Source organism: Cyanistes caeruleus, chromosome 9 (genome assembly GCF_971803275.1).
Source record: "Cyanistes caeruleus chromosome 9, bCyaCae1.hap1.1, whole genome shotgun sequence".
In the NCBI taxonomy this organism is placed as follows: Eukaryota; Metazoa; Chordata; class Aves; order Passeriformes; family Paridae; genus Cyanistes; species Cyanistes caeruleus.
The window spans coordinates 26,346,690-26,372,183 of record NC_141709.1 but is presented as its reverse complement, the minus strand read 5'-3'; the positions used below and the strand labels follow the sequence as shown (position 1 = coordinate 26,372,183).

General features: G+C 41.5%; 1 protein-coding gene across 6 annotated transcripts; it reads left to right on the top strand.

Moving 5' to 3' along the window:
• Positions 1 to 371: 371 nt before the first annotated feature.
• Positions 372 to 22,934, top strand: MKNK1 (MAPK interacting serine/threonine kinase 1). Of its 6 annotated transcripts, none has more exons than XM_086842255.1 (14): positions 372 to 487; positions 1,354 to 1,465; positions 3,887 to 3,982; positions 6,995 to 7,093; positions 7,773 to 7,870; positions 9,336 to 9,415; positions 10,860 to 10,933; positions 14,017 to 14,121; positions 17,061 to 17,116; positions 17,715 to 17,810; positions 18,577 to 18,771; positions 19,390 to 19,554; positions 20,166 to 20,206; positions 21,120 to 22,934. In XM_086842255.1, the coding sequence occupies exons 4-14, from the start codon at positions 6,997 to 6,999 to the stop codon at positions 21,346 to 21,348; spliced, it is 1,236 nt and encodes a 411-aa protein (XP_086698381.1). In that variant the 5' UTR covers positions 372 to 487; positions 1,354 to 1,465; positions 3,887 to 3,982; positions 6,995 to 6,996; the 3' UTR covers positions 21,349 to 22,934. The 6 variants fall into 6 exon arrangements, with proteins under 6 accessions (XP_086698381.1, XP_086698379.1, XP_086698382.1 ...); XM_086842253.1 differs by having other exon boundaries at positions 20,163 to 20,206; XM_086842256.1 differs by having other exon boundaries at positions 473 to 671.
• The last annotated feature ends 2,560 nt before the right edge of the window (positions 22,935 to 25,494 follow it).

Here is a 25,494-nt window from a genome sequence, read left to right as displayed (position 1 = left end):
ACAGCAGGATTTCCACGCTGTGCCTCCCTAGCTGTATCCAAGCTCTTGGTTGTTGTTACCTTACTTTTCCTTTCCGTTCTTAGTCTGTCCTGCCTGAAGACACGCCTGGCTTTACTGAATGCGAGGTGTTTAAGGCACGACGGGACGTGGCACGCCGTGGAGGCAGCGGTGCCCGGCCACAGACCGGACCCCACGATCTGCGGTTGTCCAGCCGAAGTGATTCTGTGACATCGCTCACGGGGGAAGGGAAAGGCCGCAAGCAGCCAGCGCAGCCCGGGGAGCCGGGCCGGCCGGCCGATGTTCCCCCATCGCTGTTCCCCCATCACTGCTCCCCGTCCCGGCCCCTCAGGGGAGGCGCGGCCCCGCCCGGCGCGCTCCCGGCAGGAGGCGGTGCCGCGCGCACGCGCGCTCCCGCCGCTCCTCAGGCGCTCCGGGCGGGGGCGGGCGGTGCCGCCCCGCCGAGGAGGGACCCGCGGCCGCCATGGAGGTGAGGCCGGGGGTGCTGGTGCCGCTTCCCGGCTCGCCCAGCTGAGGGGAGGCGAGGGAGGGGAGTCCCCGGGGGCTCGGTCGGTGCCCGCAGGAGCTCCTGCAGCTCGTCCGGGAGTGTGGCGGGCAGGGCGCTCGGACGCCGGGAGCGGCGGCAGCCCCGGCTGCTCGGGGACGGCTGGAAGGTGCCTCAGCCCTCCGGCCGGCAGCTTGGGGTCTGGGGGCCCTCCCCAAGGAATGCGGGAGTTTCCTCGTGTCTGGGGCTGGAAATTTATTCCCCGAAGGTTTAAGGCGCTTTGTTTCATACAGAGCGCGTTTTTTAGTAAAGAGTCTGTTCACTCCTACGGCAGCTGCTTTCTACTGAGGACATTGCTGGAGTGAGAACAGAGGCGAATAAACCAGCTCCTAGATGTGATCACGAGAAATCTTGTAGTTCCTGTGTTTATCCTCTAGCATAAAACGGGAACTGTGAACCCCGAGGAACGCTGAAAATCTGCCTAATGTGTACTTTGTGGCATTAGTTTGAGCAGGGTGACCTTCTGAGGCAAGAGAAGCAGCGGGACAGCCCTGGGTGACAGCTCGGCTGCTGGCATCAGCAGGACTTGTGATAGCCAAAAATCAACCCATTCCCTGACACCACTGGCACTTGTCTGTGAAGTGTCAGATTTCTTGAGAAATAAGCCACTGCCATTTTTTTAAAAATTTTTATTTTAATTTTAAAATTTTTTTCTTTTTGCCACTTACAAGCTGACCCCTTCTAAAAGTCTTTATCATACAGTGTTATGACTCATAATTGGCTTGGGAAGATTGGTGTATGTTTTGATAACTTCAAACAACTATCATTTGTTTTTGTTATTGCCTACACAGAGCTCCTCTTCGTGCCTCCCAGGTCCTGGATGGAAGCAAGGCAAAACACTCCTGCAGAGCTGAACCTTTTTCACTTCAGTTCTAAAAGTGTTTTGTATTGGCAGCCTTCCAGGTAAAGTAGGGTGCCTTGTGCATTTGAACCTTTCTTGGTTCCTTAAAGGTCTTTTTCAACCAAAATGCTTCTATGACATTATTTCATGGTACCAGTACTCCATAATACTTTAAAAAATAGTATTTACATCTGTGAGGGTTTTCCTGACATCAAATGTGAGAGTGGAGTTTAATGACTTAATTTCAGAGTTGAAAGCACAGGGAGGGGAAAATGAAGAAAAATCAGTCTCACTTCAAAGTGTAGAAAAACATTAAGTTCGATTAGCTTCTCCAAACAAGGCTACTTGCTGATGTAGGTGTATGTTGTGTAGTGTGATTATCTGACTGATCATTTGTGGGGTGTGGCACAAGAGCAGGAAATGTTTATCTTCTATCTGTGTGAAATGAAAAGTTGTCTTCTAAGAAGTTTTTCTCTTTGGTTTACAGTAGCAAGGGAGCTGAGGGGGATTAGAGGAGCTACTTGGTGATGTAGAGACTATCTTCTTAGAGTTGTTTATGCCATCAGATGTAGAAGAGAGTAAACAGCTTGCTCTCTTGCTTAGAAGCTATATACATTGGATATCTCCTTAATTTAAAAGCTCTCTAGGGGTTGGAAAGCCTTTAAGTAGCTGAGTCAACACACTATTGCTAGGAGTTTTCTCATTTAGAATGTGTGTGATGGAGTTTAAAATAACTTTTCTGCTAAGTTCTTACTGCCCTGATGGTGCATCTTAAATATGAACTATCTGCCAGTGGTCAGTAGCATTAAATATTCTGTTTGATTGTTCTGTTGGATGTGGAAGGACAGAGGATGTTCTTTAGTGCAGTAACCAGTGTGTGTGCTGTGTTGTTCCCAACAGGGAATTTACATTACATTTACAATAATTTACAATAATTTGTTAGCCCTGTGAAATATACCCTATTATATCCTCCCATCTATGTGGCTTCCTTGGAGACACCTTGTCCTTGAACAGGAAATTAGAAAGATTACAATGTTTTTAAGCCACCTTCTAACTCTAATTTGTTTTCCTTACTTGTTACATCTTAGCTGGATCAGGACACTTCTCCTTTGCCTTTGTCTTTGCAGTGGGGATGATAACAGTTCTTTTGCTGTCATTCTGAATGATAATTAATGCTTTCAAAGAAATTCGTGTGTGCCTGGGGAAACACAGGCTGATTTCAGGAGGTCTCCTGTCTGCAGCATGTGTTTCAAAATATGCTGTTCCTCCAACACAAGAGGGAAAGGAGTGCTGTGTGCTTTCCTCCCCATTAAGGTTCTCCCTTCTTCCTCAGCAGTAACCCTGGTGAAGTAATAAAATTGGGGTGGGAGGAATCTATCTGAAATAACTTGATGTGCTCTCCTGAAAAGTGAGATCCATCCATTGCTGGAGGGTTTGACTGGGAACCTCAGAAAACCCCCACTTAGTTTAGTTTGCAAGGGAAGTGTTAGCTGAGAGTACCAAAAAGTTACTCTGCAAATTGCGCAAGCAGGAGATAATGTGACACTGATCTTCTGAAAAGTGTGACAGAGGGAATGGCAGGGGGAAGCATGGACACAAAGAGAAAGGTTGCTGTAACCTTTTCCTCAGCATGAAGGGTTTCAGGCAGGTGGTGTCAGCTGTGACACTCTGAGTTGTTGCAGTAATGCCATGATAAGGCTGGATCAATAATTTTTGTCAGACTTGCTCTTTAATGAAATTGGATTTCTTGGGCTTCCTGTGAACTTTCAGATGTTCATCTGAAAATGTTAATGCTCTTGTATATTATTGAGAAGATGTTGGAATGTTTTTTAAGTTCCTCTCCCTTCATGGATAACTCAGATTAAATGAAAATAAAAGTTGTATTGGAGGTGGAATGAGCAGGTAACTCTGACAGCTAATAATGAATTGTGGCAAACTAGTGCAAAAATCAAGTACGAGTGTTCAACTTCTTACAATTTGAAATTAATATACTTAATACAGAATGAGTATAAAATAGTCTTTCTGATTTGACACCAGACTTTCATACATCATTGCACATTCTTCCTCTTTAAATTGTATCTTTCTTGATGTGTGACATTACAAACACAATCACTATGTAGTTGCTTTATGAAGGCAGTTTGGGTTGTTATGAGCTTCCTGCAAATAGATGGTTTTTGTAGAGAAACTGGACACACCTGCTGAGTGTGTCCAGTTTCATTACGAGCCACATCTACAGGAATCAGTGTTAATGGAGAAGGGAGGGTCCTGGAACAATGTGAGACACTGAGCTGAGATGAAAACTGGACTGAAGTCTGTTTTCATTTTGTTCCAGTGAAATTTTAGGGGTGTGCTTTTGCTGTGTGTTCACGCGAAGCCCAGCACAACGGGTCCTTGCAATGTCTTTAGAATCTGGGCACTACCTAAATGTGTGGAAAAATATTTTCATGATTTCTGAGTGGTAATGTGATTGTGTTTCTTTTCAGCTCCAGAACAACTTGGCTCAAGCAAGACCTAGTTTTGGAGCAGGTGGTGGTACCAGGACTCTGCTTTCTTCCACTGAGTTCAAATACACAAACAAGGTATTCTTTTCTTAATAGAAAAGGCATCTTTTCTGTGTTCTCCAAGTGCTTCCTGTTACATACATGTGCTTGTTTTCCAAATATACTCTTCCTTCCTTTGGGAAGCAGATTAGAACGAGAGGCAAGTTAGGTCTGGGTAGTGGATTTTGGCATGTTCATATATGGAGTGTTAGGAAGCAAGATGAAAGACAATTTATGGTCTGAATAAAGTGAAACTTGCAGTAATTGTTCCCTTTCTTCTTCTCTTGGCTTTGTTTGCAAGTTTTCTTTACAGCAAAAGAGGCTGTAGCTACCTTCCCACACAGGCTCTGAGTAATGTGTGTGTTAAATATTGCCTCAGCACTGAGTTACGATGATGGTAATAAAATTCAGGGGCTTCAACAAAACTGCAGCTAAGACAGAAACTTCCTCTCATTTTACTTACAGTGTGGCTTTTACTGCTAACATTACCCTGTGAGTAATAATCCTAACATGACTGGAAAAGGACAGATCAGAATTTGAAGACACTCGTCTTGGACCTGGTGTGTCCATGGGCCATTTCCCTCCAGAGCAGTCCATCCAGTCCCTGAGCTCTCTGGCTGGCAGGGTGAGCTGCCTCAGAGCCCACAGTGTCCTTGTCACCAGAAGCACTCCTGCACTACGCAGAACACCTCAGCATTGCTTGGATGGTTGAGGCACACTGTCCTTCAGTGTCACCAGAAACTCTTTTGGTTGTAGGAAAAAAACCACATTTATTTTGAAAGCTTGAAAAATCTCTATAAAGTGTTTGTCTGGACTAAAGAAATTTTCTTGTAGTACTGGCTGTTACTTAAGTACTGGTTCATTGTAACAAAGTGAGTAATGAGAGTGAAGCTGTGATACCTTTAAAGGATGAGCTATGTTGACAGAAGTGAGCTACACGATGATGTGAAATAGCAGACCAGAGCAATAACAAGAGTCTAATACAGCAAATGTTTTATGCTTTACTGTGATGGCAAGTTTAGTGAAGACTATAGGCTAAAAATGTCAACTTTTCAGCAATTTCATTTCTGTGTACATGATTAGTGAACTTCCTGTTTTCAGGGAAGCAATTCTCTGCAATTTAGGAATTGAGTCAGACTAAAAGGACTTGAAATAATGTAGTGAGTTAATAAACAGCTGACTGTAAATATCAGAGCCAGCTGGTAGAGTGCGGGAGCTGGCTGTGAAGAAATATGTCAGCTGTGCTAAGAGACAGGATTCACATTCTGGGATTTTTGCTGATTTTTAGTCTGTTTCAAGCTCTGAAATGGTGATATTTGAAATAGAATAGAATCTGCCTAGCTATGACTTGTAGGAGATCAGGTCATTAAAGTTACTTGTTTGATACCTTGTGGAAATCAAGCAGCACCTTCAAGCAGAGCAGCCCTATCTCTGAGCAGCTTCATGTGTGTCATTTCAGTCCTGATGGAGGTTGAACTGAAAAAGAGGATAGCTGGAATTAGCTGCCAAAGGCTCACCTTCTCTTTATCTTAACATTTGAAGTTGTGTTTGTGTCAGTTTGAGTTAAAAGGAAGCAGTTTCTTCAGAAATTGGTAAAATGTGCTTTATATTACTGTATTTAGGAAGTCACATATAACATCCATCATGATGATTTCTGAACACATTCTGCCTAAGACTTGAAAATGAGGATTTAATATTGTTTTGAGGCTTTGAGTGATATATGTTTAAGTGTTTCACTAAGTTGTTAAGGAGAAAGGACTTTCAAAATAACACTTGTTCTAAATTTTCAGACATGTGGGTTCTAAGTGACACTCACAGTAGCTATTACTGACAGGTAAGAACAAAAAAAATGTAATGGAGCAAAGAAAAAGTATTTAATGTATTGGTAGGTTGTTGTGGAGTGTTTTTTGCCTTGGAGCTTCTCCTGTGTTTTGAGTACTTTAGACACAGTGAAAGGCAGAAAAACTGCATTTCACAGTCTCTGTTAAAAGAGAACTGACAGAAGTTTTTGGGACTTGCTCTTTCATTACCGATGTTCTCATAATTACATTATTTTCATTGATTTTGCTTTCTCTCTAGTACAAAATCACTAAAAGTGAATTTAGTCAGAATTCCTCCTGGCTGTAAAGTGTCTTTGGTGCACTTTGCTACTGCCTTGAAGACTTTCAGCTGAGATTTTAAACTCGGGCAAACTTGGCTGGATGTGACTGGTGTTAAGTGCTCCCACCTAGAACCTCAGTGTGGAATCATTTAACCTTTTTGGAGATGGGTTATCTGTACAAATATGGCAGTGTTTTTATTTAGGTCTTCAATAACAATATGCAGGTGTTTGTTCTGCCATAATATCTTGCATCAGTTAATTGTTATCTCTGACTAAGCTCTTGTAGTATCTGCAGCTAGTAACGTAGGGGAAAAATATCTAAATGCCATAAACACTTCTTGCTTTGGAGCATAAATTACCTACTGATCTGTGGTTTAGAAAGGAACATTATGGTTCTGTGAGAAATGGTTTTCTTTACAGCCTTTTGGCAGCATCAACTGACCTAGATTGTCCTTGTGATATCTTAACTCCTGTGGTTGCTTTGTTTCACTGAGTGGTTTGAAACCTCCCCACACCTTCCTGCTGTTTTGGAGCCTCATTTTTTTGAGCTGACTTGAAAAAAACAATCTCTTTTTTAAACAGTAGAGTGGCTTAGAGAAGAGTGCCCTTGTGAGGGCTGCAAGTGTTGTCTGGTATCAGGGCACATGTTCTGTTGTGGGTTATTTCTCTGCCTTGCCTTACTGTGCTGTGAGATCAGGATTCAGTGCAGATGCATTATTGTTCCCTCCTGGTTTTACATTTATTTATCAACCCCCCCCACCTCCAAACTGTTAATTGGCACCCAAATTGCCTTTTTAGGTTTCCTATGATGTTTGGAAAAGAGGTGGCAGCCTGTGATGAAGAAAAGCAGAGAAACTTTTGGATAGATAAGAACATAAACACACAAGAGAATTTGTGTTTTCTCCTAAAGTGATTGATTGTTAAAGTCACCTCTATGTTCTGCCACACAGAGATGGTCAGCAGTCAGCCTGTCCCCATAGCAGACAGTGGGAAAAGGAAAAAGAAAAAAAGAACCAGAGCCACAGATCAGGTCCCTGGGAAGTTCGAAGGTTGGTGACAATTTAAAAGTTTTTAGTGGTTGCAGTCTGCTTTGCTTCTGCTGTTTTTCTGTTTTCTTAGCTAAACGTTGAATTTTTTGGTAGGAATGGCACTGATGTCAAAATGTTTTGATTGAATTGATGTGTGCAAAAATACTGTGAAGTTTTGTAAGTAAAATATTGTTCAGTGAGAAAGCTGAGTGGTGTAGAACTTCTTAGTGGGCAAGTAGCAATGGAAAGTACATTACAAATAAAGATGGTAGTAGTGTTCTAGATTTAAATATTCAAGTTTTTGTACTTTAAAACCCCGTCTCTGCAAGTAGATTAAGTATGGTAGGCATTTTCTGAGCAAGGAGTTAATTGTTTTCCACCTGAAAAAAATGTTTCTGAGTTTTACATGAAGACAGGGAAGGTGGCTGAGATCCTAGAGATTGCTGAGATATCAAACATTTCTAGTGTGAAAAAATGTGTAATTTTGAGGCTGTAATAAAGGTCACGTCTAATTTTTCTGGAACTTGAAAGAGGGAGGTGAAAAAGGAAGTGTAGTTAAGACTGGCATGTCTGCTTTATTACTACATAAATTTGAAGGATGCTTATCAGATAAAGAATTTGTCTTGATGTTATTCATTAAAATAGCTTTGACTTTCAAAATTCACTTTGATGGATGTGTCCTTCTGGATTTCTTTGGCAGACTTGTACAAGCTGACTGCTGAGCTGCTTGGTGAGGGAGCATATGCTAAAGTTCAGGGTGCTGTCAGTCTCCAAACTGGGAAAGAATATGCAGTAAAAGTAAGTATAGAGTAAAAGCAGCATCACTTCTGTCTGTGTTGTGTCTTCTCTCTCTGTCTCAGGGAAAACCTGCAATAGAGTGGGTAATAGCAAATCCTTCTAGGAAATTTTTGATGCTTGAGATGAGCTTGTTTCATAACGGTTGAGAAAACCTATCATCTTAAGTGTTGCGCCTCCAGAGTGAGCTGGCTTATCAGCTGCAGGTAGAAATCACAGACAGTAAATCATTGTGATGGTTGGATCCCAGGGCAAGCTGTCCTCTCATGCTCTGCTTTGGTTGTGGTCTCCCTTTGTCTCTTCTTATGAAAGAAGAGGCTGAGTCATTATACAGCATGGCCTCCCAAATAGTGCAAGTTTTTGGGTGCTCCTCCGAGTTCAGAGAGCATCAGGTGCTACCAATGATTCATGTAAAGCTGTCTTTATTTCTGATAGAGGCCAATCTTCTTTCTGTAACATCTGAACTGAAAATGTTAGGGCTCATTTACAAATTCGTTGTTATCCTGAGTCCCCCATTTAATTACAAACACAACAGCAATAGGGAAGCTTTATGTTTGATTCTATTAAAAAACAGGCACAGAATTTTAAGCCCCTTTAAAAAGTAGTTCTATAAATGCTGGATTTTTGTCTGTACTTTGTAAAATTGTTGAAGTTGAAAGGTTGAAATAAACAAAACTCTGCATTAGGAATTGTGTGTGATCAGATGCAGAGACCTGTCTGCTAGTGGTGAATGGTTACCTCTTCTGTACCAGAGAACTGTGCACCAGGGTGCAGAAATAAGAAACCAGTCCTGGATACAGATGGTGGTGATGTTTTGGTAATGTCATGAGCTTTTAATTTATGCAGCAATCATTCAGGCTCAGACTCTATGGAAAGCCCTTGTTATTGTCCTCTTTCAACCTGAGGATGGTGTGAAGGAAGGTGACCTCTGATGGCTCTGAGATCGAATGTATGTTTTCTTTAGGTTCTATTATTCGGTTTCCATATAGTTTACATTATGAACTTAACTCTCATTTTGTGGTGAATTTGGTACTTGTTGCTTAAATGCCTCTAATGAATCTCTTCAAATCTCTTATTTTTGATTGTTCAGTGTCTGATGTGACTCAAGTCTATTTTTGGTAGAACTCAAGAGGATATCCTGTTCTGCACATTGCAAAGTTAAAATGATGCAAGGAAAAGCTTGTGGTAACTGGTCACTGGCTGTGTAATGTGTGGATTTAGTTCCTCTCTTCTCTTCCTGCCCTAATTTCTCTTGTCCTCTGAATGCCTTCCAGAGCTCTGCTGACACTGCTCTGCTCTGTAAACAAATGCCAGATGAGAAATTGAACAAACAAACAAAGGTGGAGTGTTTTTCTCTAGTGGGCATGCCCTAGATTCAAACCTTGGAGCAGTTACCTAATTCCAGAGCTACATGCACAGTTCCTGCAGTATTTTTTCAAATATGAGTTCATAAATCTCTTTTCCACAGATCATTGAAAAAAATGCTGGGCATAGTCGGAGTCGGGTTTTTCGTGAAATAGAAACTCTGTACCAGTGTCAAGGTAACAAGTAAGTATGGTCTTGTCTTTGTTTAAATTAAAGTATTTTGATTATGTTTTTAACTTTTTATGTGTGACAAGGTTAGAAGCTTTGCAGTATTCTCCTTAAAACCACTTGAATTTTAGACTTGACTTCTCAAGGCATCAGTTCAGGGTAAGAATTTCCCCTTCTTTACCTGTGAAATTTAGGGGAACTATTTACAGATTAATAGTTACATTACTCAATTAGCAACTGGGTCAGTGTAGCTTGATTGTGCTTCAGTGATGCATGGCTTTTGTCCAGATGAGAAATTAACATTTTGACACTCTCCCCTGTGATTTCACCATCAGCAAAAGCTGACACTGATACCAGCTGCTGTGGAAAGGAAATCTTACCATTCCTTTCCCTGATCTGTGGTTTGTCCTCCTCGTGTCAGCCTTCCTGCTTTTGCTCTGGAGCTCTTAGATAAGCAAAAAGCTAATGTAGTTCTCACTGGGATGCATGCTGACTTCACGCAGCCGCAGGATGAAGCAACTCCAAAGCTGCTGCTCGTGTCTGAAGAGGAAGAAAAGCTGTGCAGGCACTGGCAACATGCTCTGGGAGCTCTGTGATGGGTTTGAGCCAGTTCTGAAGCTACTTTTAGATGTCTCTGTTAATCTAGAATGTATATACCACAGATGATGTATATATATTACAATTGTGAGGCTTTATATTGAATTTTTCAAAAAAAATACTTAATATAACATACAGAAATAATTTAAAATCCAACTTGTTTACCAAACTTATGGACTTATGTTGTGCTGTAGAGGAGCAGACCATGTGTTTCTTCTTTTGTGAGGTTAAGAATAAATGGTCATCCAGTATACAACTGATGAGAAACTCAAGCTCACATGACCACATGCAGAATTTTGGGGATTTGGTATACCATTAAATGTAAAAAATTCTGACTTGCATGTTTGGCATTCTCAAAGCAACCTGGGGTATTTATGCTGCAAAGAATTTACATGAACTAAACAGGAGTTAGTCTAAAAATGGCAACTAAGGAGCTGGATTTAATATCTTGTTGACAGATGCCCGTCTCCTTTGAGCCCTGTGTGTTTTGCTTTGTGATTTCCAGAGAGAAAGAATGCCAGTTTAATTATTTTTTCTTTATTTCTGCCTTCAGCACAAAGGCAGTGTTTTAAATTATTAAATACAACCTACTACCACTTATCTTCCTGTCAACTAAGCAGTAGCAGAGCTCTCACAATCCTGGTGAGTGTGGTGTTTGGCACATTTCCCATGCTTAAATTTCAGTGTGCGTTGGAAATGTAGTTTTAATGCCACAGGCAACCAAAGCAATTTGATTAACTAGAACTTGTATTTTTGGTTACTTCTGGCACTTCCTAGTTATTCATGCTGAAACTCTTCATTGCTGTGTGTATGTTCCATGCTTGTTACTTTTATTCCATTCTTTTTTGTTTCTTTTGTAAAGGAACATTTTGGAGTTAATAGAATTTTTTGAAGATGACACAAGATACTACCTGGTCTTTGAGAAGCTGCGAGGAGGTACTGTGCAGAAACTGTGCTTTTGCTCATTGAATCATTTTGGCTCCTATTTGCCTCTGTTTTAAAATAACAATTAAAGAACTTACGCTTGAGAATTTCAGGACAAGAAGTACAGGAAGTATTTTACACAGCTTGAAGTATGGTTATTCTTGAGTATTGATGGGTTTGGTCATGCATTTGTAATCCCTTTCTGAGAGTTATGGAAATGTCAGCTCTATTAAAGTGGCAGGTTTGAAATATAGTCAGTAGGTCACAGTACCTTCAGGCAAGGGGAGACACACAGGATGTCAGGTGTTATGCATGATCCTAAGTGCAGCATCTGAATACTCTGGCAGAGTTTTCCCTTGATGTAGGATTGACTTAATTTCCTGGTACTCATGGAACTCTGTTATGAAAACCATCTTGCCTGTGCCTGGCGTTGCTGTTATTGAGAATCAGCTGTGCTTGTGGGGGTTTGAGAGCCCATCAAGTGAGCCTGAGTGGTCACTGGGCTCTGGCACTTCCCACTCACCTGGGGAATGAGAAAGCTGCAGCAAGCACTTTATGGACTTTCTCACATTTGTCTGCATGGAGTGTAATTACAGTACTAATTGCATGGCTGTGCAAAACCAGGAGTTAATGTGGTCAACCCTTCAAAAGAAAACTAAGCTTCTGGAGTATCCTGCTGCCCAGAGAATGTAATTTATTGTCTCTGGTCAAGAAGGTTTCCAGGAGCAATTGTATGTGCAAGAAATAAAAATTCTCTCTGCATAGATGCAGAACTATTTTTGAAAGAGATGGATATTTATTGAGTAAAAGCTTTCATTTAACTTTTCTCAAAATTGCTGTATCTTTTTATGCATCTTGTGTTTATCCTGTGTTTTCCCATAACCCTTTGTCTTAATGCACAGATGTCTCTGACAAATAAACTGTAACAGGACTTGATTAAGATGAATCTGCATTTGTAATTTTTTTCTTCTCCACATTCTTCCATTAGTTAACTCTCTTCTTTGTCAGTCTGTGGTTGTCAGTGTCACTGCATGGCTGCTGAGAGGATAATAATGCTACTCCTTCCCTCTTGGCTTCTGTTTTTACAGGCTCAGCTAGGGCCTTTTCTCTTAAAAAAACCAACAGTATTTGAAGTATTAGGTATGTGGTTTGAAGACAAAGAATGGGAATTAAGGTCAGATCTGATGCACTGCAGATTCTTACGTGTGTGGCAAGGCTGGCAAGAATGAGAACATTTATCTTCAGTGCAAGCCTTACTTCAGTAACTCCAGTCTCAGAGGCTGCTGTTACAGTGTTGGAGCCTAATTTGGGCTTTCCATTTTCAACTTTGCCTTCCAGTAGCTGTGGTAACTGAAGGAGCTCTGTTCCTGCTTTTATCTGTGTTCAGTTCACTGTGATGTGCAGAGTCCCTTTAGTATCCTTGTCTGACAGCATTTTATAATTGAATGAGTTAAAATCGAGCTGATTAGATTGAACTTGCATGATGTAAGAGTTTTTTTCCTCTTTTTTTGCCCCTCTGAAATGCATTTCGAGAGGTGCTTGTATAATGCTTTCTGTCTGATGAGTGCTGGAGAGGTAGGAATAGCCATGGCAGGAGTGCCCTGCTATTCTTTCTTCATGAGGATTTTCTATGTGGGCTGAATAGAAAGTCAATAAAGTATATTTTTATTGATATTGATGTAATTCTTATCTGAGAGACTTTGAATATCAGCTCTGTTTGGAAAGAGAATTTCAGATAAAACTGCTGAGTGAAATGAGCACTTCAGCTGGCTCAGTAATGTTTCCTGCAAAGTGTGGGGTCTTTTCCACGGGGCTGGAAACATTGAAGAACTGTTGCTGCTTTCTAAAGGTGCAAAGAACAGCTACACCAGGAAACCCCTTTGAACTTTGTGCTCTCAAGAAATCTGTAGCAAACTAGAAGGTGTTGGTTTTGACAAGAGAAGATGTCTGAGTTTGAATCTAATAACCTGGTCCAAAGTGGTCTTCCTCCACCCACCTGACACAGCATGGCTGTGCAAATCTGAGCAGTCTTTTGTCCATCTCTCTTCTTTTTAAATGTCCTTTCTCTTTCCCTTCCCTCTCTGAGTGCTCACTGTGGAGGAGTGGCAGTTGCATTGATGCTGTAAGAATAGGAATTACCCAACAGATGATTTCCTTCCACATCTGGAACTGAAGAATTAAAAAAAAGTAAAATCACCTGAGGTAGAAAATGTTGAGTGTATTTGGGCTAATAACAAATAGCAGTTATTTCTTGAATTTCTTTGCTTGATTGCTTTTACAATTGTACAAATACACCTCTCTGAATAAGAAAATAGAAGGCAATAGTAAGGTTATATAGGGAGCTGGGATCTCTGTGGACTACATGGTTTTTTAAAGACATTTTTAATCTTTTGAGAGGTTAGATTGAAATCACTGTAAGAAAATGAGGAATCAGACCTCCCTTTATTCTTTGTTAAAGGGATACCAGTGAGGCCTGCAAGCTACCAGCCCTTCAGTATGTTTTCATTTAATTTTATATCACTGGGCAAATTTTGCCTTAAGTCAGTACAGAAGCCTTGCCTTGATGCCCGTGGGAAATTTGATGTGTATTTAAAGGTCAAATATCTTTTTACTTTGGTGGTGTTGAGGCACAAAACATTGTGCCTCATGTATCCTTGACTTTCAGTACAGAGGTTCAGTGGTGACATTATAGAAAATGAGGAGAGTTTGAGTATGGCCACCCATGACCTGGGGTAGGTTGGATTTTGCTGAAATGTTTATGTATCTCCTTAGCTGATATTTTTGAGTTTTACTGGTTCTATTGGAAAATCTCTGCTGTTCCAGTGTGTGGAAAACAGACCAGTCATGTCCTGGGGCAGTAAAAAGTGATTGCCTCTCATGCTGTGCTTAAACTTGACTGTTTGAAAATTATGTTCAGAGTGGTGAAGCTGCTCAGTTGTGCCTTTTCTTCTTAGTCATTCCCCTCTTTGCTCCATAGAAGTTGCCTGCTGTGAAAGGCTGCTGTAAAGTGTGAAAATGAGGTTATGGATTCATGATACTTGGAACTAGTTCAGCATTCATACTGAGGTTTTCCCTTTCACCTGTTACCCTGACAGGGTCAATCCTGGACCACATACAAAAGAGGAAGCACTTCAATGAACGAGAAGCAAGCAAAGTGGTGAGAGACATTGCCTCTGCTCTGGACTTTCTTCATACAAAAGGTGAGAGAAGGCTGCCTCCGTCTTTACTGGTTAATACTGTACACTTGGCTAATAAAGTGCATTTATCTTTAAGCAGACAGCTTTTGCTAGTGCTTCCATTTATAGCAATGCCACATGGCTTAAGCTCTTTTCTTCTGTGATATTATTTTCATATTGTAGTATTTTAAGTAATTGGGAGTGTTAAGATGGTACAGGCTTTTCAAAAAGAAAACTTGAATCAGCATCCAGAGAGAGTTAACATTAGGGTTGAGTTTGTTTGTTCTTGTTACACAAGCCACCATATAAAGGTTACTCAAAAGGGATCTAATAAAATTTTAATTTCCTTGTCTTTCAGGTCAAGTTACTACTTTATTATTATTCAGAATTTCTGCTGGTCACAAGACCTGTTGGTTTGTAGTAGCTTTTGGCCCCCACATTTAGACTCTCACTGTTAAATTGCGAGACCTAAATTAACCAGTCTTTATTTGAAGGTGCCCTCAATTAATTTGGAATTTGCTTAGATTTAAAGCAGTTAATGTTTGTAGAGATTTTTTTTATGTTAGTGCTTTTCTGCTGCTGTTTTGACTTGGGAAATTCCAAAATTTCTGTGCATTATGGTCATCCCAGAGTATATTTTTTGGCTGAACGTGATGGATACTTTTGAAGTCTTTCCTATGTTGTGATTATCTGGCCTTGCAGCTTCACTTACTGTTACAGTGACTAGCTCAGAATAGAATGGCATGTAATGGAGGCTGTTTATTGGTTATTTATTTTGATACATTTTTTCTCTTCCATTTTTCCATTCTGATTAGCCTGGTAGATCTCAGCAGATTTGCATTTGCTGCCTAAATTACTTAGTACTGGCCCTGGTACAATAAATGTTTAGTTGTATTCTGATGTTTATATGCTAAGATGGAATCACAGCACTGGTACCTCAACAGGTTGAACCCATTAAAAAGAAAATTGTAGCAATGCATAGGGATAAAAATGGTAAACCTGAGGAATGTGGATCTTGTCACATGTTGTGACTGTTACAAGAAGTTAATCTGAATGTCAAACCAAATTTAGTTTGGATTAAGAGTTTTTGTAATTTTCACAGCCTATGTGATAATTCAGTGTTAAACCTTCAGAGAAGGTGCTTCTTGAATAGCTGTGTTTAGAAGATTTTGACTTTGAGATATGGGACATATAAGAGACAGGAAACTTAGGCTGAATATGTGGAAAAATTCTTTTTTTATGTTCAGGGCTATAGCAGGTTTCTTAACAGCTGGAAGTCCAGCTACCTCATTTAAGAGGTTTAACATCAGCTGAGCTAATACCTTTCTGTAGTTCTCTCTCAGCTTTTAGTTTTAATTCCCCTTTTCCCAAACAAGAGGAGGGTGATTGATTAAAATGACTATAGAGCAGCAATCTGCTTTCTTGTTTGCTGTGAACTGGGACAGTGGGGACATGGCTTGCAGAATCAGCTACATCCCCTTTTCATTTTATTGTTCTCTTTATGGTTCTTCCGTGTGACATTAAAATAATTAGTAAATAGGTTACAGAACACTAAAGTAAACAGGAAATTAAAGCAGTTTTATTGCACAGCTTAATGGTGAAGTGCTATAGCTAAATGCTTTTAAAAATAATTGAATGAGGACACCTAATTCTTTTGCCAAGAGTAGTTTAAAACTCAGCTGGATGATAATCCTGCCTTAAACCCACTTGGGATGTGCTTTATTGCTAATAATCTACTGGAGGGGTGTTTAAAGGCAGTTGTTTTCTCAGTGCTCTGTGCAACTGCAAAAGCAAATGTTACATAATCAGACATTTGAATTCACACAGTAATACAAAAAGACACTGTTGGCTTTCCCATTGTGAGCCAAACCAACTGTTGGGAGTTTGGTCAGCTTTGTAAATGTCAGCACAGGCCACCTTGGTAGGTTCATTGTGCCATGTTTTGTGCCAAAGCCATGTGCACTGTATCAATATGAACACAGATTCCTTTAAATTGGGCCTCTGCTGTTATATTTTAGGCCACATTCTGTGGAGTGTGCTGAAGAAACGACATTTAAAGCTCCCTTGGCTAGAGTTTGGTGGAATTTTCCTTCATATACTCTGAAGTAATATCAGGTGTCTTTAGAGTGTAAGTTTCTAAATCAAGAATAGACTGCAGTTAAATTACAGCCAAGTTGCTCATTTGATTTGATTTTTTTTTTGCCTCTCATTTTCTACCTTCTAATTGAGTTTGATCATATTAAACGGAGAACTTACAGAAATTGTGGTTTTAGGCACTTGAAGAACTTACTTGACAACAGAGAACCACCTTGCTGTGTGGATTACACAGATAACTTTGTGTTTCCCTGTTAGGTTTGCCTACTCTGATAGGAGTCCAATGAAGAAGCCCTTTGGTTGTTTTCCTTTAGCTTTCCTTCTGCATTTCTAACTGAACCTTTAATTTTTCTTTTGCTTCAGCACTGAGTATGTACCTCCAAGGGGTATTTTCATCTGGGAATTCAGGGGATTTTTTGCAGGGGAGAGTGCCTCAAGTATTGTCTGTGCTGATAAAAGTTCAGCAAGACAGTTGATCCATCTGGGAAAAAGAAATTTACTGTAAAAGGCACAAAAATAGTGTCATTAAACTGTGTAAAGAATTAAACTTTCCTACAGATCAGTCATCTCAGTAAGCTGGTTTTAGGGAACATAATTAATTTGGGCTAACAAAAAGTTCTGGTGTGTGCAGGTTCTCATTTGCTTGACAGACTCTCCTATACAGTTAAGGAGGATAAAGGTATACCAGGATTCAAAAGTGAATTTTAACAGTTGCACTTTATAGTTAAATTATTATATTTAACAGGGGCAGATGTGTGTAGCAGACTCTGATCTAGAATATTTCCCAAGCCACCTTTTAATAAATAGAGGGTATGAGGAATGAAACAGTGGAGTGTCCTTTCTAATGAACATCTGTGCTCTCTGTTTAGGTATTGCTCACAGGGACCTAAAGCCTGAAAACATCCTGTGTGAATCTCCAGAAAAGGTGCTGCTCTGGTCTCTTAACTTTCCAAACTGAATTTTTTTTTTTTTAACCTGGTTCCCAAAAACAGTCCTTGTGGTTTTTTTTCTTTTCTTAAACCCTTTTTCTTGGAACTTCTTTTCCTGGAACTTTTGAACCCATTAGTGAACTTCAACTAAATTTAAGAGAACTGAAGCTTAAAAGAAACTAAATTCTTCTTTGAGCTGGAAAATGTGAACATCTGGCTAAGAGAGAAAAAGCCAACTGGCCTAACAGAGGGATGGCAGTGACACCCTGGTGCCTCATCTGTTCTGGGCCAGGAGCCAGATAGACAAGCAGCATTTAGAGGCCAGTTGGTCACATTATATGACCAGTTTTCAAAGTGCCCTGATGTGTACTGGCACTTGCCTAACCAAATAAAAAACTAATGTAGCAGGATCATGTGCTGGTGCCGTGGGTACAGCTGGGGCAGGGCAGGTGGATGCAAGGAGTGGAAGGCAGCTGTGAGAGACTGGGTCTCAGCAGGGACTTGTATTCTGTCCTGGGGTTTTCTACTTCACATATATACATAGTCATATAGTTTCCATTAATCACAGTCTTCCTGACCTCTTTCTTTTTTTAGATGTCACCAGTAAAAATATGTGACTTTGATCTTGGCAGTGGGGTGAAGCTGAACAGTGCATGTACTCCAATAACTACTCCCGAATTAACAACGCCGGTGAGAGACCTATTGTGGCTTTGTGCTTTTTTTGTTCTACTGTCAGCCAATTTTCCTTATCTCCAGAGGAGATCTTCCAAAGAGCTTGCTGCCACTTACCATTTCAAGCAAGTGTATGTGTGATAAATACTGTCTGACTTTCCCAGTCACAGAACAAATACACAAAAGCACAGGAGCAGGCAGGGTTAACTCTCCTGTTGGCCAGCATGTGCCACATCAGTCCTGCTTATCTCTTACACAATCAAATAGGGAAACTTTTGTGCCCATTTTTTTTGTGCTAATGGACAGACTTTGAACCTTAGTTTTGTGTTAATTTCCCCACGTTTTGGTTCTGTAGCCAAGCCAATGAGCTAAGGAGAATGCAAGCTCTCTAATCAGAGTGTGGTTTTATAATACACATTAGTTTGAAAAACTGCAGTCCTGTGCTTTTGCCATTTACTGTGAAAGAAAAATCTCTTTTTGAAGTCTTACAGAAATCTATTCCCCTGATACACTTGTCTGATAACTAATGGATAAGATTTAAAAACCTGAAAGATGTAAATTAATATTTTGACCTTGTATTAAAGGCTCACAGCTATGTGGTGGCTATTAATAGTCACAGCTATTATGGTGCTGCTAAAGAGCTATAGGAACTTCAGTATTCACTGTTGGCTGATTTCTGCTTTTTGCACCAAGCCACTTGGTATAAAGAGTGGCAAATGATAAACCTGAGTCTTGTTTTGATGTGACCCTCCCTTTGAAAACTTGCTTGAATTTGGTTTCTTAGTGTGGCTCTGCAGAATACATGGCACCTGAAGTGGTGGAAGTGTTCATGGAGGAGGCCACTTTCTATGACAAGAGGTGTGATCTGTGGAGCCTGGGGGTGATTCTGTACATTATGCTCAGTGGTTACCCCCCTTTCGTGGGCAACTGCGGCACGGACTGTGGCTGGGACAGAGGAGAAGTCTGCAGAGTTTGCCAGGTGGGTGTGCACGTCCTGGGTGTGTGGGGAGTGCAGAGTTCTCCCCTGAGCTTTGGGTGCAGGACTTGCTGTAATGCCAGCAGTGGAGAGCTGTGCCTGATGCTGGCAGCTAGCTGGGAGGATGAGCTGTCACGGAGAAGTGAGGGTGGCAGTATAGAAGTTGAATGATACCAGTTTCTAAAGTAAGGTTGGGCAAGTGCCTCTCTTTCCTCCTGTTGTGAGATCTCAGAGTTTTTCCTCACCCTATTCCTCACTCTGGAATCCTCCCTTGTTCTGTAATCCTTGATCTGGTTTATGGTAGTCACTGCAATTCCTCAGATACAAGCTGAGCCCTGGGAGGGTTTCCATGCAGGGCCTGAATCTGTTTTCTAAAAACAGAGTATTTTAGCTGCCCTGTTGGGGGTGGGGGGAAGTTTTTTCAGCAGTGTATTGTGTCCCTCTTAGGCTGCACTGAGGCACTCTGTGGAGCTGCCTGTCGCTCTCCATTGACTGCATAAGGAGACTGGATGGTTTCAGTTGTTGCCCTCCACATTAGGTGGACAAAAGTGAGTGGGAAGTCTCCCCTGAGAAACTTTCTGGTTGTGGTGTATTTCAAGTGAATATTTTTTCCTTTACTAGAACAAGCTTTTTGAGAGCATTCAGGAAGGCAAATACGAATTTCCTGACAAGGACTGGTCACATATTTCCTCTGAGGCCAAAGATCTCATCTCAAAGCTGCTGGTTTGTGATGCCAAAGAACGACTTAGTGCTGCTCAAGTTTTGCAACATTCATGGGTTCAAGGAGTATGTATCCCCCTTTTTATTAAGAGTTATTCTTCTTCCAAACAAGCTGTTCCCTGTCTCTTTTTATTAGAGTCCTTGTGTGTTTCAGTGCTTGTATCTTGATTAATTAAATGATACACAGTGGCTTTATTTTTTCTGCGTGGTAAATATTTGGATGAATATGTCAGCATTTAAATGTTTGTTTTGTCTTGTTTAATTATTGCTTTGTGCATTTAAAATGGCTTTCTTGTGAATAGCAAGCACTGCAGTACACAATTTATTGTGCTAATACAGTAATGCAGAATGCTGGTAAATATGGTTATAAAAGAACAGCAGTGTCCTCTTTTGTTTCAGTTCCCAGCTCAGGAAGGAAGGAATAGACCCTGTGGAGATCTTCCAAAGCTTTAGTCTTATACCTGCAAGCTGTGAAATCTTCTTGTGAGGGGAGACAGATTATGAAATATGTTTTGCAAACAAACAGTGATTTGTAAGCTCACAGTGAATTAGTTTATTTGCAGTATCTGTTAGTTGTAAAGATTTGGGGGAGTCACTTGGTTTTTGTCATTCTTGGGAAAGCTTGGTTCCCAGCTGGTAATATGTAACTAACTTCTCTTAACTGCTTCTTCTAGCAGGCTCCTGAAAGGGGATTGCCCACCCCTCAAGTTCTTCAAAGGTAGGGTTTATTTTCTAAACATCTATAAACTTGGTCAAGGATAATTACTGAAAGAATGGGTGGGAGAGAGGAGTTGACAAATTAGGAGGTAACATCCCCTGGCTGAGAATGGAGCTTCATAAATGTGCCACACTAATTTTGTTAAGAACATCAGAAATATTAAAGCTCTGAATTTTCTTTATGATCTAATCTTGCTTGTTTGTGGGAAAAGCATTAAAGGGAATTCCTGCAGTGCAGTGTTAATCTTAGACAGGAAATAATGATGGGTTTGTCAGCTTGCTGCCCAGGAGGGGGAGAAAAAGGCATAAAGGCATGTGCTACCCAAAGAGACTGCTTTCTGATGAGTGGATAATCACCATAAACACAGACGTGGACCTGACTTTTGTTGTAGTTGGTGGCACTCACAATATCCATTTACTGTGAGCAGGGCAAGCCTTTTTGGAGGTGATTTGATGGAAGATTCTGTATGTCAGAGAGCCTGAGTCACATCTGTTTCTGTCTCTGTGTCTGCTGCTGGTGATTTCAGGTGGTTCCCCCATCAGAAATGCATTTCCTTAAGCCACAGGTGCAGTTACAGTGGGACTGCAGTTCTCTGGATGGCCCCAAATGCCCATCCTTTGAGAACAGGTAGAAATTAAGGATGACATCTCAAGTGGCTTCCTGGATTTATAATCAGAATTCCTTGTCGGGAGGAGTAGAACTGTGGCTGTTTCCAAAATTCCAGAGTGTTCTTGTTATGTAGTGCTGGTCCTCTGAGTGAGGACAGATGCAAATATTAACTGGTCATTTTGCCTGCTGTCTCAGTGATTTGGAAGAAGAAATAAACACACCTGGAAATAGATACTCTGCTGTGAGGACAAGTGGGTGAAGTGTCTCTGTTGAAACTGCTTCCTCCTTCTCTTTCCCTGGGCAGGAACAGCAGCACAAAGGACCTGACCCTGTTTGCAGCCGAGGCCATAGCCCTGAACCGGCAGCTGTCCCAGCACGAGAGCGAGCTGAGCGCGGAGCAGGAGAGCACCGCCCACACTGTGTGCTCCATGAAACTGTCCCCTCCCTCCAAATCCCGCCTGGCCAGGCGCAGGGCCATGGCACACGCCACCAAGACCAGCGACTTCCAGCCAGTTCCCCATAAAGCCTTCTAAAGTTCTTTCCTGCTGTGTGGGGGGCAGGATCAGGCTGTGCTCTGACTTGGATTTTCAGCGCTGATAAAAGCTGCTCTGCTTCTGACACTTTGATTAGGAGCTTGCTCTTGTGATGTAACTTTAAGGGGACAGCTTTTTATGGGAATGTTTTTTGCCTGACAGGTTTAGTGCATTAAGATAATTCAACTGATTTTTGTTAAACTGCAGAAGATGAGTTTGCTGCTGTATTATCTGAGGTGATAAATCACTAAGTTTTCCTCATTTTGTTCTTAGAAGAACACAGTTTAAAATGCAAACTTGAAAACATCAGGAAAAACACTCACTTGCCTAGCAGAGCATTAAGTCTCTCCCTGCCAAAGGCTGCTCTCCTTGATGACACATTTTGAAGGTGCTGCTGTTATTGCCAGCAGCAGGGACTGTTCTCAACCAACAGTGCCCTCCTGTCTTTCTCTAGACTCAGGAATGAAGATGTTGACTGGGATCTCTGTCTCCATTACATTCATTGGGCTTAAATGGAGTGAGGATGGTACTGTACAGATGCAAGGATTGCTCATGCTTCTTCTGGGTAGCTTTTTTATGTTGTTGATAATTTGTGTGTCAGCATGTGGGGTGAAAACTGGGAGAGGTGGGATTTTTATCTGATGTATCTTTGCCCTTAACTACAATGTACTCCATACCATCTCTTTTTTTAATTTTCTGGAGTTTGATGTCCTTGGAACAGTTACATTCTTAAATCTGATAACTGCAGTGTTTATGTAACAGTTTATATTTACTGTTAGGTAGGCTTTTTAATACTAACATGAGGTTTTATTATATTAATGCTATCCTCAGCTAAACCTTCCTTTCTTTCTGTAAAATTGTATTTCTCCATGACCTTTTGTGCGTCCTACCTGGAGTTCCTAATGTGAGCAGACAGATATCAGTGAATTTTGGTGTGTGAATAATTTAGAAATGCCACAAGCAGAGATACAACTGTACAAAAATGGTGCTGCAGCCATAAAATTCTGCCTCTTGCAGTAATCTCAGGCTGGGTGTCTAGATTTTTGCTTCCAGTTTCAATACTGTGGTGCAACAGAGCCAAGAATAATTTGAAAGGTTTTTGACTGAAAAGCCGAAGATTTAAGTGACCAAAGGGAGGTCTGTGGAGAAGGACACACGTGTTGAGCACTTTCTGAAACATAAGCTGTGAAAATTGGGCCACTGAGATGCCCATGATGCACCTTAACTTGTCAGCCCTTTCTGAAACATTTTACCAGGACTTTGTGTTCAGGGGGGGAGGAGGAGGAGGCCCCCAAGTGGCAGCACAAAACCCTCCCAAGCAGAGTGAGAAGGAATAAAGTAAGCAGATGCAACAAGCACTTGGAAGTTGAAAGGTCAAAGTTGAATGTCGTTGCATGGCCTATTCAGCGTGCTTTTACATTATCAGTAATATCAGTGCATACAGCTATTTTTATAAAACATGCTGTATTTTGTGACTAATATTAAAGTTGTTATTTAAAAGTTTTTATACGTCATGCCAGCGGATGAATGATGACATGTATTTTGCTTTTTTTAATTAAAATGTCCTAAGTTATGTATTTAACACATTTGGCAGTTCTTTGTGGTTTTTTTCCTCTGTTTTTGGTGACACAGAAAAAGAATTCTTTGTGTGACATTGGATTTAAGACAGTCGAAGTGTCTGAGGACTAGGCATACCTCCCTCTTCTATTGATTTATTTTATTTATCAGTCTGTGATCTCATATTTCTTTTTGGGACTGAGAAAAGCACCCCAGGCAGGGAAGAGGTGTTAACTTAAGCCAGTTGTTCTGCTCTTGTGTGTAGTCTAGTTCTGAGTGCCTCTTGCAGAGTCATTTTTTAGTTTCTTTGGAGGTCTGTGGCTCTTGGGTGGGGAAGGTTGTTTCCCCAGGGGTGTGAGATGCAGCACTCCCAGTGTCTGTGCAGCTCATGCCTTGAGTGAAATCTGAATAGAGAAGGAATGCCAAACCAGGTGCCAGACCCTTAATGTATACTTGCCTTTTAGTTGAACTGTGCTTTAAAATTATCTGCTTCTCCTTCCCTTTTACTCTTGGACAAAAGAGGTAGCAGAGAGCACAGGAGACCTTTTGGCAGGGGTACAGGAGTGATGTTTCACGGGGGCAGGTCTTGGATCTTTGCCTTGAAATGAAAAGTCAGATTCAGCTGATCATCCAACAGTTGCCTCTTTCCCTCTGATCTTTACCTTGCACTGAGAGTTCAGCTTTCTTCAGGTGAGTTATCCCCTGAGGGCCTCGTTTGGAAGGCCTTCACAATCCTCTTCCCATGTCAATGAGGAAGAGGTTCTTCTAGGTGGAGGGTCACTAAAGGAGGGGCTCAGTGATCTGTGCTTTTGAGGTTGTGCTGGGTCTGCTGGCATTGCCCGTGAATCTCTTGTTTTGCAGCCTTTGGAACATGAATGTCTCATCACTGAATCCCTGTGCTGCCCCTTTGGGAAGGGCTGAATCTGTGCCATGTTTTTTCAGTTACCTGTGATAAACTACACCAGGCACCTTGGGCTCCTTGGCTTCTGAAAAGTGATGGAAGTGTCTTCTTGGTGAGGAAACCGGGTTGGGAAGGCACAAGGTGACTTTCAAGAATTCAAAAAGATATTTTGACCAGCAAGGAGAGCATCAGAGCAGCTAAACTGATCTTTAATATTGATTAGGCAACCCACAAGAAAATTTTGCTTTCCATCCCCAAGGTTTTTCTGGGAGGTGGGTGAGCAAACTGAGGACCATCAGCATGATTTATAGGAAAATAATTTCAAACAAATGGCAACCAAGCAGCTCTAGTCTCATAGCAGTCCCCTCGGGAGCCAGTGACACAGGATGTTATGTAGGTTTTTGCTAACCTTTACATGCAATATTTCACAAAGTGCCCTCAGCCTTGTGCTTAGCAGTGTGATTTCTGCATTGTTAGTTGCATAAAAGGAAGCTCCTATTTTTCATTGTGTGGTATTTTTTTCTGCTCTCTCTTCCTTCCCCACATTTTTATTGAATCCTTTATCAGGGATGCAAAGATGCCTTTGTTATTTGGAGGGCTGTGGGTGGGCTGGCTTTCAAGGTAGTGAGTAGCTTTGTTAATTTTCAAAACTAATAATTTTCTTTAGGCCACTCCAGTGGCAGCAACAGGCTTCCATGGAAACATACTGCCATGGTAACTGAAAGTCCCTTCCCTTCCCTTCCCTTCCCTTCCCTTCCCTTCCCTTCCCTTCCCTTCCCTTCCCTTCCCTTCCCTTCCCTTCCCTTCCCTTCCCTTCCCTTCCCTTCCCTTCCCTTCCCTTCCCTTCCCTTCCCTTCCCTTCCCTTCCCTTCCCTTCCCTTCCCTTCCCTTCCCTTCCCTTCCCTTCCCTTCCCTTCCCTTCCCTTCCCTTCCCTTCCCTTCCCTTCCCTTCCCTTCCCTTCCCTTCCCTTCCCTTCCCTTCCCTTCCCTTCCCTTCCCTTCCCTTCCCTTCCCTTCCCTTCCCTTCCCTTCCCTTCCCTTCCCTTCCCTTCCCTTCCCTTCCCTTCCCTTCCAACAAAAAAAAGTTGTAAAACAAATGGTGCCATTTCACTGCCATTGTTTTGGGGAAAAAACCCAAACCTCTTTCAAGTCTGGAGGGAGATGTCACTGAGACATAAATTCCCTTCCAATGTAGAAAAAAAAACCCCGCTCTAAAAGAAATGCTTCATCTTTAGATTGTTTTGTGGGGGCTTGCTGCCATGGGCTGGTTTGGGAAATTGGCCTCTGCATCCAGCCCAACATCTGTAATACTGAGGAGGGTGAGAATTGACTCAGCACTGGGTTGTGAGCCACAGTACCAGTGTTTTCCTGGGTCCCTTCCAGCTAATTAATTTGACACCAGATTTTCTGTTGCTGCCTGTCACAGCTGCTTTCACATTAAGATTGGTTAGCAAAGTTTGGCAGGCTGACAAGCAGCCCCAGTTCAGCAACTTTGTTCTGATTCAGCCTGGAGTGGGAGGGAAGGGGGAATTGGGCCTCCTGAAATGTTTTGCTAAGCAAGAAGCAGGGCAATGGCAAGGACTCTGCAGAGCAGAGGCTACAGAGGAGCTTGGAGTCAGATGCTTCATCTTTTTGCTTTCTCTTCAGAACAAAGCTAACTGGCACCACATTTGAGTCCTGTGGTCAGT